At 53.3% G+C, this 11,707-nt stretch overlaps 1 protein-coding gene across 1 annotated transcript; it reads right to left on the bottom strand.

The window, feature by feature from the left end:
• Positions 1-4,613: 4,613 nt before the first annotated feature.
• Positions 4,614-11,706, bottom strand: C1QL1 (complement C1q like 1; the record flags this gene model as incomplete). Its single annotated transcript, XM_006109834.2, is given in 4 exon segments — positions 4,614-5,664; positions 11,479-11,585; positions 11,588-11,687; positions 11,689-11,706. Coding segments are annotated over 4 exon segments (405 nt in total), but the record flags the coding sequence as incomplete, so codon positions are not given.
• Position 11,707: the final 1 nt, after the last annotated feature.

Below are 11,707 nucleotides of genomic sequence, written 5' to 3'. Positions count from 1 at the left end.
TAAAAGGTATGGTCTTTTTTTTTTTTTAGTTTTATCATTCAAACGGGCCGGATCCAGCCCTCGGGCCGTAATTTGCCCACGGCTGGCCTAGCAGAATCATCCCTGGCTCTGGGCAGGTGGGGAGAGGTTTGTAACTCTCCTGGCCTAGGCAGTTGTCCTAGTCCAGACTGGGGCTCTTCACTCAAGGAACAGAGGGGCCTGTGCTGGGCGGCCTGGGAAGAAACCCTTGAATTTGCTCTTCACCATCTGGGAAAAGCCAGGCGCCCCACCCCTGCGCCAGCTGTCCAGGCAGCAGGCATTGTAGGAAGGGGTGCGTCTGGTGATTGAGGGGAGCCTGACTGCTCAGGCTGGGAAGTAGTGAGATTCAACCCTTTCCCTACTCTATGCAATGGCCAGTCAAGAGGGCTGTTCTCAGAAAGAGTCAGCCATGTGATCTTGGGTAAGTTAATGCACCTCTCTGTATCTCAGTTTTCTCATCCAAAAACGGGTGTGACAATAGTAACTACCTTGGGGGATCATTGTGAGGCTTAAGTGGAATCGTACACAGTACAAAAGCTACTGTTATAACTTAGCTGTTGATACAGAGATGAGCGTACATGTGGTTCCTCCATCTCCAGTATTCCCCAAGCCCTGGGACAAGAGAAGAGAAAACCCTCAGCTGCCAGGGTTCTACCACCCACCACATCCCCAAAGGAATCCTTTCAGCAACAGCATGGGGGGTGGGGCTTGAGGGGGCTCCTGTTTTGGATGGATATATGATTGTTGTCAAACCTTAAAAAAATATAAGCCTCCACTTAGCCCAACTCCCTGAGAAATAACCCCTCTTAACGGTTTGGGAAGTCCCCCCTGTCCCTCTAAGAGAAGGTCCTGGATGTATCTGTGTGATCCTTGTGAGCGTCTTGAAACTCTGGGTGGTTTCTCATCCATCTCTGGATCCTCCATGCCAAGCTAGAGCCTGGTGTGTTGGATGTGTTCAGTAACACGGAAATGAAAGAGCAAGTAGGAATAGGAACTGATGGGTAGGCCAGGGCCTCAGCGGTATCCCTGTGCTCTCACTCCAAATGGGAGGCCACAGAGCAGAAGGGTGAGGGAATCCACATCGGAGACCGGACTTGGGGCACTCCATTCTCAATACTTAGCTCCACATCCTGGGTACCCCAAACCAACCCCTCTCCTAGTACCCCACATTCACTTTGGAGTTACCGGGGTAGAACCACCAGATGTCTTCATCTTCTTTGATGATGATTATCATCATCCCAGGCATTGAAGTGCAGCCAAAGAATTTTCAGCCATGGGACTCAGGAGTCTTGGGTTGTAATAATAAAAATGCATTTGCATTTTGCTTCATAACTCACAAGCAGGTTCTCACCCAGGCATCACAACAGCCTTCACATAAGTATTTTTTATTATCTAGCCCCATTTTATAGGTGGGGAAACTGAGGCGCAGAGAAGTGAAGTGTCTTTCCCTGAAACACTGAGCATGGCCAGGACCTGAGTCCAGTGCTCCTGTCTCTACTTGCTGCATGTCTAGTGGGCCTCAGTTTTTCCAGCTGTGTAATGGGGGTTACCCATTCTACTGCTTTGGTTCTCAATTTTGGTGGGTGGGGCCAATGGGTAGCATGTGGAAAGTATGGGGCAGGTAGCCCTCTGGCCCTTTTTCCTCCAGGCCCCAGCTGCACCCCTCTGTAGCCCTGCCACCCCTCCCAGTTCCAAGCATGTGTAGACTTCTCACTTCCACTTTATTATCACCTCATTTGTAGCATTTGAAGATTCGTTACCTGGAAGGGAGCGAAGAGTTCACACTTCCAGTTCCGCTTTTCAAATATGCCTTCATTGCTTGTGAAAATACCCTTATTAGCAGCATCTAACCTGCTATAGCTTATGGGGGCACAAGGTAAGTAAATGCAGAAGGAGCCAGGGCAGGAAACAGCACTGCCAGCTGGGGGAGTGCAGCCTCTGGACCCCTGGATTTTCTCTCAGCCCTTGGCGATCCTGGAACTGTTGTCAGGGTCAGTAGGACATGGGTGAGGCCCAGAGTAGTCTTGAGCAATTGCCCGCCTTCTCTGGGCCCTTGCCTTCTGCCTCCTCTTCTGATGCTCAGAGATCCTCCTAGAAACAGCTCCCGTGCCTCCGCAGCTCCCCTGCCTCCTGGACGCTTGTCCGGGATTGATTCTCTGGGCAGCTCCCCCTCTGAGCAGTAAATGAAATATTGGTTACCAGGAGTGAGGCAGGAGGCAATTAACCCCTAGACCTCACCATGGTAGATGTGTTTGTAGCAAGCTGAAGAGGGGAGAGCTGAGCGCACCTGCCCGGCTTTCCTGCAAAGTCATCCAATTAGGGCAGCCCCCAGCGGTGGGCCCCCACACCCCTCTGGTCTCCATGACCCCAGAAACCAGGGCAGCACCAGCCCCTAGGGCTGGCAACTGCCGGAGCGCAGGATGGCCTGACACTCTTTGTGTGGGTGAGCTCCAGGGGCACCTCCATCCCCACACCCCTGGAAGGGACATTATCCATTAATTCATCACACATCTCCCTAAAATGGAGGCAATCTGGGGAGGCTTCTTCCTCCCTCCCTCCATTCTGCCTGACCAACCTCCTTTCTGCCATCCAGGTAGCCCTGTGCTCTAGAATGTTCCTGTGCCAGCAAAGCCCCCAACTGAGGAGCAGGGGAGACACATGCCCTGCTTTCAGGGAACTTCCAGTCTGAGAGGGAGACACAGCGCCTGCACTCAGAGAGCCCCCAGTTGGACTAGGGGACAGGCTCTGTCCTTTGAGGGCCCTCCAGGCCCAGAGTCTGGTCTCAGAAAGCCCCAGTTCAACAGAAAAAGTACAATGTCTCCCCCAGAGCCACTGAGAGAGGAACCACAGTCTCTGCATCCAGGAAAGCCCCACCCCCCAGTCTCAGTGGAGCTATGCACCTTGCCCTCAACTCACTCAAAACACTGTCTCCGAGGATTCCCAGTCTGATGGAGGAGGCACAGAGCTTGCCTTCAGGAAGCTTCCCATTCTGATGGTGGAAACACGGACCTTGACCTTGGGCATCCCAAGTCTGCGGAGTAAAAACAGACCTTGCCCTTGGAGAGCCCGTCTGATGGGGAAGACATCTCCCCAACAGGTTCCTTTGCAGCTGGGATGCTGCCCGAGTGACAGGTAGCTGACGGCTGGCCCTGCTGGACACTCCTGGTGCCCCACAAAGAAAGAGACGGTCCTTGGTTTCAGTCCAGGCCCAGCTGTATCACAAACTTGCTGCATGACCATGGGCAAGTCACGATTTTCCTTCAGACTATCATTTCCTCATCTGCAAAATGGAGACTTCAAGCTCATCTCTCAAAATGACATGAGGATCGTCCAGTCACCAGAAAGAAGAGAAAGCCAGCCAGCCAGCCAGGCAGACACTCCCTGCAGAAATGATTAGCATGCTTTTTATTGTAGCAGAGGTCCTAGACCAGTCCCTGTGGTCTCTGGGGAGGAGTGGGGTGCCCCCAGGTGTGGTGGCTGGGTAATTATGGGCCAATGTGGCCATTAAAAACCCCACAGGGGCGGTGGACAGAATTGGGGGCTGGGTGGGGAGGAGCGCTGTCTAATCTAATCACTCTTCCCAAGGAAACTCTCATTCCAGCCAGATCTGCCAGGGGTTTTATTGGGTTTGTGGGACCTGCAGATTTCAATCTCCAGACCCCACAGGGAAGGAACAAGTATTAAGCTAATTTTATTAAATGGCCACAGCTGGGAAGCAAGGGAGCGAAGGGAGGATAAAGAAAGTCATTCAAGGCTGCCAGCGATGACAAGGGTCTATACATGGGACCTGACTGGAAGGGAGCCCACCCCCTCCTTCCTGTCTCTCCGGCTGAGCCAGCGGGATGGGGGGTGGGAGAGGCCAGATGGGACCTTTTCCTCAATGTCGAGCCTTGGGATTCTCCAGAAAGCTTACCCCATGGCTGCTTCCAGGGCAAATGCTTGTAAATACACCAAGCTTCTGCAGGGCAGGGGCAGCAGGAATGGAAGGGCTGAACATAATGGGGAGGGAGGCTGAGCTGCCTCAATGTCATCCTTCCTCAGTTTTGCTTTGGAGATCCCAGATCTTTGTGAAATATGGTGTACCAGGTCTTTGGTTCAGATACTGGCATTTGCTTCTTCCTAGCTCTGTGACCTTAGCACTTTAGCCTCTCCAAGCCTTAGTTTTCTCATCATTTCAGAAAAAATAACAATATTCGTTAAAGGGCATGAGAGCATTTCCTGACAATCCACTCCCCCCCCCCCCACACACACATACCCATAAGATATTTATAGTTCCTATATGGTGTCTGATAGTGTGGGTGCTGTGCTCTCTAAATATTAGCTATTATTATTTAGGAATGCCCTAACTGTGGGACTGCCGTGGCCATTACAGGAAGTGAAGGAGGTAGTGACAGGGTGAAGAGACTTGGTGTGTTGTCTCCAAGGAGCAGGGCTTCTTAGATTCAAGTGCGACCACAGGACTAAGTGACTATCACAATAAGCAAGCTATTTAACCTCGCCGGAAGAAGAATTACATCTACTCATCCAACCTCCCAGGGCTCTTGGGAGACCTGAGTGACATACCTGAAAGCATTTCTGCAAACTTTAAAGTGATGTATAGATAATAAAAACTATGTTTATTGAGCTCATATCTCTCTCTAATCCTCAGTCAAGTGAGGGAGGTCACCTGCATTTTATAGATGAGGAAGCTGAGGCCCAGAGGTGAAGTGCTCCGGCCAAGGCCAACCACCTTTCAGTGCAAAGGCGGTCACGAACCCAGAAGCGAGTCAGAGGAGTGACTTGCCCAGGATCACATATGGAGGCACTGGATGAGAGTCGGGGTTTCCCGGTTTAAACCTTGCTGTGCCTTTGGAATGCTGATGCCACTTTCAAGGATGAAAACATGGAACTTATCCACCATGGAGGAGGAGGATATAACCCGGTGGCTTCCCATTCCAGCTGCTCAGGCCCATGGTGGCGGGCACTGGCCCCTGTCTTCCCCCAGATCCAGGGGCCGCTTCCCGCAGACCCCTTTCCAGTCTGGAGGAGGACAGGGTCAGAATCTCCTCCTGCATCTCCTCCCCAGGGCACAGACGGAACTCCAACCGCGTGGAAGTGTTTTTATTATAGCTTTGGTCAGACGGGGAGCGACTGGGGGTAGGGCTTTAAAGGGTGCTGGGAAGCTATCCAGTCCCCCTCCCAGCCCTTCCCCAGGTGGCACCACCCCCGGAGCCGGAGCGGGAGCAGGAGGGCAGCGCATCTGAACGCAGGAAGCGACTCTGCCGGACCAGACCGGTCCCCAGGCTTGGGCGGGCTGGCGGGAGGGGCGGGCAATAAACAATCCTATTGTACAAATATACAGCGCGGGCTGCGCTGCGGCCAGGACGGCGCGCAGCCGGGTTGGGCAGCAAAGAGGTGGGCGGGGGACGGGTCATCCATTGCCCGGCAGGACGAGGAGCCCGGGGGGTAACCAGGGACGCGGGGAGCTCAATCAGAGTAGATGATGAAGCCGGAGAACGTGCTGTATTTGTTGCTGTTGCCGCCGTGCGCTTTGCCCCCGTCGAGTTTGATGAAGACCTCATCGCCCGCGTCCAGGTGCAGGATCACGCTGTTGCTGGCGTAGTCGTAGTTCTGGTCTGCGTCCTGGGCAATGGCACTGGCCCGCACCTGCGGGGGTGGGAGAGTAGGGGTGTGTGCCAGAGGGGAGGGGGGAGAGAAGTGGGGCCAAGGATGGAGGGAACTGTCAGAGGTAAAGCGGCCACATCAGAGGATCTGGAGGCCCTAAAAGCTCCACTTCCAGCCCCATCAGGGCTCTGAGCCTGCTCCTCTCCCAACATCCCTACCCACTCGACCCCCCACCCCCCCTTTCCAATCATAACGTGTGTTTTAGGTGATTCCAGGGGCTGGTGTAATCTGGGTCTGCATTGGGAGTCCAGGTAGAGTCTGCTTCCCTAACTTCTCTAGGTCTGACCAGGTGGCCTGCTGAAAACCTCAGTGCCTCCAGGATGGCCCAGCCTGGAACTCCCTCTTGCAGAGAGAAATTCTCTGGACCCCCAAAGATAGAGGGCCCTTCTCTCTCATTATTCCTTCATCTCCGCTTTAATTGTAATACAGATTGCCGTCTTTTTCAGTCACATCCACCTGTTCTCATGTCGGAGGAGGGACACAGTGCACACCCTGGCTCCATACAAGCAATCACCCTAGTACCAGGACCTGCTATTGGGACTCCTTGTCTGAAGTTCATTCTGGAGTCTGTCCGCCGGAGCAGTAGGATGGAAGGTCTGGTAATTATTTCCCCTCCCAAGGCTCAGATCGGGCCTGCACACCTGCCTCCAAGGAGCTGTTGCTATACCTGTGATTATTGCCCCACTCAAAAAGGATTTCCTTTGTATTATTATTTTTTAATCCTCACCTGAGGATATGTACCCGGAGATATATTTTTATTGATTTTAGAGAGAGGAAGGGAGAGGGAGAGAGAGAAAAAGAAAATGAATGTGAGAGAAACATCGATTGGTTGCCTCCCAAATCCACACCCTGGGTCAGTGCCCTGGCCAGGAATGGAACCCATGACCCTTTGGTGCTCGAGACAATGCTCCAACCAACTGAGCCACACCAGCCAGGGCTCAAAGAGGATTTCGGACTCCGTTTCACCCCATAGTGGGAGAAAGGAAGTAGGTGGAAAGAAGGGAATCCTTACATCACTCTGTGATCCTCAGTCTGATCTGATATACTTGCTGGTTCTTGTTTTGATGGAGGAGGGGAGGAATGGTAGGGCAATGAGGCAAGCATTTGGGTTTGAAGCCTGCTACCATGGCTTTTGCAGGCTCTGACTGTAATCGTAAGATACTGAGGGTGGGAAGTGGTGGGAAATTCCCTCCAGGCATACCTTTTCCACAGCTGAGGCCACAGCAAGGCCTGAACCACAGGACCTGGGGCCTCCCCAGGACATCCGGGGTGACGAATGGGAAGAGAAGAACTATCTCTAAGGTTCTGGCTTGTGTTGGGGGGAGGCTGCACTGAGAGGGTTCACTCAGCCAGGCTCAACAGCCCCTCTCCGTCCTGCCCCTTTCCTGAAAGCAGCTCCCCCATGGGCTGACAGTCCAGGCTGGACCAACCCAAATTAGGGGAGGAGCCCATCCTTCTGGGTGGGAGGCAGGACTGCGAGTCAGCTGTGCTAAAGCTGCTGACTCAGCGGCCGTGCTGCAACAGGAGGACCCATCATATTTGCATGCAGACTGCCCTTTAAGGCCCAGATCCTTCCAGCATCTTCTCCCCCCTCAACCTCTTCTTCTCCAACCTGGGAAGGAATAGTTTGGGGATCTTGCAGGAAAAACTCACAGTCCACCTTTAGGGGCGAATCAAATAAGGGGGAAGACCTTGTTTGTCAAGAAGCCCAGTTTCTCTGTTTAGAAAATAGATGAGAAGATCCTGCCTCAACCACTGTCACCTTTATAAAAAGCCTTATGATGGTAAAAAACAAATTTTTTTAATCTTGTTGGGGCTTTGAGCTACTAGGGAAGAGCTCAAAGCAAGCAGCCAACTTCCGTATTGTTCCCTGGGCCCTAATCCTGGTAGTATTTATTATTATGCATGCATTTCATTATCTCTGCTAATAAATTACTACTAATAACAATTATTTTTATTACCCAGATTAATTTAGCCTTAACTCATTAAAACAGTGTGCTTGTTAATAGCAAAATCCATTAGAATACAGTCATCTGTCATCAGGAATCTCCCGATGATGTGACAGGCATCAGAACTGTTATGCTTATATTTATTATTTATTCATCACCATGATTGTTGCTGTGATTATCCTAATTATCCATGGACGCAGGGAGAATTTATGCCCTTCCATGCTTTAGATGGTGAGGGATCCCAGAATGGAACCCAGGGGTCCTGATTCTCTGCCCAAAACTGAAACAGGGGAGGCATATAGCTCCTCCTGGGGCCCAAGGGAAAGTTTGGGGAATTGAGGTTGCCATGGAAGCAGAAAAGCAAGTCTGTGACTTGTCAGGAGGGGGCGCTGTATAATCACCTCTTCACAGGCTGCCAGGAAGGGAAACTGAGGCAGTGGTTTGACCAGGGGCCTGGAAGGGGTAGGGGGAGAACCCAGGAAATATGCCCTTGTCCCCAGGTCAATGCTGGGAGGTATGTCTCCCATAGATAGTTAGCTTTGCCTGCGGGAGACACATTGATTGGGTCCCTACTGTGCCAGCCACTGTGCTCTGTGCTGTCTGAAAGGCATTAGAAGCCATAGAGGATAGCTAAGACCCCTCTCCCATCATCAGCCAAGAGGTTGATCTCCAGTTAGGTCTTTATACCACAGCCCTCAATTTATGTACCCTACCACCTCTCACCTCAGACTCGAACCCAAGCCCCTGCTCATTTGTAATACTCACCTTCCCCAGCCTGTCCCCACAGCCCATCTCCCCCATCCCAATTTATCAACTGCACGTTCTCCTTGACTCCAGTGAACTGTGGATCTTAGAGGCAGCTGCAAGGAGCTCACCTCACCCAGGGTACCAGCTCCAACCTAGAGCCTCTTTCTCAGGCTCCTCAGGTCCCCATGTCTAATGACCAGGGCCTGGTGCCATCAGGCTGTGAAGTGGTGACTCAAAGCTACCCCTGGGGAGAGGGGCCAGTGGGGCTTAGACAGCACAGATAGGCAGCTTCAGCACCAGGCAGGGGAGTGGTGACTTCCCTCCTCTCCATCTTGCCCCGGGAGGGGCCAAGGCTTAGATGCAGCCCTGCCTTCCTGAAGAAATTCTGAAAATCTCTGTAGAGAGAAAGCCAGAAAGAAAAGAACAGAGCCCCTGGTCTTAAAGGCACGGGAGGTGCAAGCTCCCCTCTTTTGTTCCTTTCCATTGACCAGCCCCCTCATATTTTCCTCGGCTCACTTGAATGTCCTCTTCCATCTCTGAGTCATTCCCTACACTTGACCTTTTTATTTTCTCTCTAGCCATGTCCCTTCACCTTGGGGACCAGGTTCACCATCCTCTCCTCCAACCAGGTTGGTCTGACCTGGGTCTCAGGTTCCACTGAATCACTCCCACCAGCCAAGACATTGTGGGACAGGAGCTCCCAGCCCTCCTCTAACACAGTAATCGCTGGGGTATGTTACTGTGTGGTTACTACTGTCTCCCTGCACAGACCATGAGGTCCTGGAGGGCAAGCAGATTGAACCCCTGGAACCAAGCCTCAAACCCGGCTCCAATAGGGGCTCAAAACTAATACTATGTGGAATAATGAGTGAGATTAAATGAGTCTCTTGGATAATCTGGAAGGAGAGTTCACCAAGTATGTGCCCCACTATTTGTCTTGTTTTGGGAGGTGGGTTAGCAAATGGTCTGCGTAATTGTTAAAATGCTAGGTCTTTGAGATTCCTAGTTAAAGCCACCTCCTTTCTTCTACTAGTTTATGGTCCCACCTCCTAGGCAGGCTCTGCCAATCATCTGTCCCGCTGGAGGTGAAAGAAGAGACTTTGGAGTCAGTGTCACCTCCCAATTATTTTTTTCTTTTTTTTTGTTGTTGTTAATCCTCACCCAAGGATATTTTTCCATTGATTTTTAGAGAGTGGAAGGGAGAGGAAGAGACAGAGAGAAACATCAATGTGAGAGAGACACATCGATTGGTTGCCTCCTGCACGCACCCCAACCAGGGCCGGGGAACCTGCAACCGAGGTACTTGCCCTTGAATCAAACCCGGGACCCTTTAGTCTGAGGGCTGACACTCTATCCACTGAGTCAAACCTGGGAGGGCTCACCTCCCAATTACTGAAGCAAGTACCCCTGCCCCAAGCACACACCATCTTTGGGGCCTCCTCTTGCCTCATCTCAGGGACCTGCTGCAACCTCCTGAGGTGGCACAGGGTCTAGGGCCCACTTGTGGTCTGGTGACCACTTCCCTCTCCAGACAAGTTGGGTCTCAACCCCTCTGGAACCTTAGCTTGGTGCCAGCCCAAACTTTCTTTGGGAAAGGAAGAAATGCCATTGATGAAGGTGACATTGCTGCATCCCTTATTGGTGATTAATAAGGGGAATCATGGAGCTGTCTGCAGAATGAGCCCTCACTAGATACTGGGGCCTCCCTTTTGGTTAGGAACCAAGGACAAAGACGAGAGAGACAGGAAGCCTGACAGGCACAAGTGGGAGAGAGACTCCCAAAGAATAGAGAAGGGGGCGTGGAGTTCAACTGGGAGAGGGAGGCCAGAAACCCAGGGAGAGACAGACAGGACTGGTAGACGCGACAGAGACAGGCACAAGAGACAGAGAGATACAAGAAAGAGGCAGGGAGAGGCGGAAACCGGAAAGAGAAGCAGGCAGTGAGGAAAGAAGAGTGTGTATGTGGGGGGGGGACTACTTTACAAGCACCTGGTCTGCCAGCTTTCTGCTGACGCCCACCCCCAAGCCAGGGTCTTTCTCAGGACAGTGCTGTAGTGGGAGGGGTTCCAACCGCCTTGGGTCTCAGTTGAAGAAGATTCCTTCCCAACTCCCACTAGCCTAGCTTTAGTTCTGACCTGAGCAGGTCCTCTCTTCCACAAAAATGCTTGGCCTGACCACCCCCAGAGACCCCAGGCCACTGTAGCCTGGAAGCACTGGGAAGAGAGGGGCTATCAAAAGGGAAGGAAAACGAGCAAAACTGTTGCCCTGGGGCAGGGTTAGGTCGAGATTGGTCCTGGGGCAGCAGTCCCAAGAAGAGCACCATGCACTGCAGGTCCAAAGACTCTGCATGCTTGATGCCTGCCAGCTCCGATCTTTGGGATGGGGACAGGGAAAGGAGAGACGCGCTCCCCCGCGCCCCCCCCCCTCCCCACGCACACACTCCAGGAATCAGGAGTTGCAGCTGGGAGACCAAGAGGAGGGGGAGTTTCCACCTCTTTGCCCCCTCCCCTTCTTCCCCCCTCCCCCCACGTTCTTGCCCGGGTAACTCTTACACAGAGCCAAGGGGCCGCACAGTAACCGCCTTTTGCAAAGGGTGTCAGATCGGCCCTGTGGTCCCTGCCCAAGGGCCGGGGATTTATTGCAGGGAAGGCTTTGCGCGCCTGGCTCCCTTTGCCTGAGTGCCCGAAACATCTACAGCTCGCCTTCTCGGTTCGTGCGCATAGCTGTGCACCTGGGAGCCCGCAGGCGCAAGGCTGCCTTTTCCCATCCCGCCCTCCACTCATCACCCGCTGGTGTCAACCAGACTCCCAGCTCTCAGATGCCGCTTCCCAAGGGCCAGTCCTCGCGCCCGGGAGCCCTGCGCTCCCACTAGTTCCATTTATCTCCCCCGTTTCCCTGCCGCGGGTGCCCAGCAGCGTCTGCCTCGGAGTCGGCGCCCAGGCATGGAGGAGTTAGAGGTACCAGCCAGGGGCGACCGTCCTCCGCAGCCGGGCCGCTGTAGGGTTTTCACCTGCGCCCACCGACTCCGACCCGATGCCCATGTGCCCAGGCTCCTGGCGTCCCCGGGCCCCAGGCCAACCCCGCGCCCCGCCAGGCCCACCTGGCCGTTCTTGCAGAGGTCAGCCCACATGCTGGTGCCGTCGCCGCCGCGCATGAGGACGTGGTAGGTGAAGAAGTAGGTGCCGGGGATGTTGCACGTAAACTTGCGCTGGTCGCGTCGTAGTTGTTGCCTAGGTTGGGGACTACGTCGTCGAACTTGAGCACCTCGTAACCCTCGTGCGGGTTCTTGAGGCCGGCGTAGAAGGCCACGGCGCGGCACCGTGGTGTAG

The sequence above is a fragment of the Myotis lucifugus genome, unplaced genomic scaffold, assembly GCF_000147115.1.
Source record: "Myotis lucifugus unplaced genomic scaffold, Myoluc2.0 scaffold_766, whole genome shotgun sequence".
NCBI classification, from domain to species: domain Eukaryota; kingdom Metazoa; phylum Chordata; class Mammalia; order Chiroptera; family Vespertilionidae; genus Myotis; species Myotis lucifugus.
This window is presented reverse-complemented; position numbering and strand designations above follow the sequence as displayed.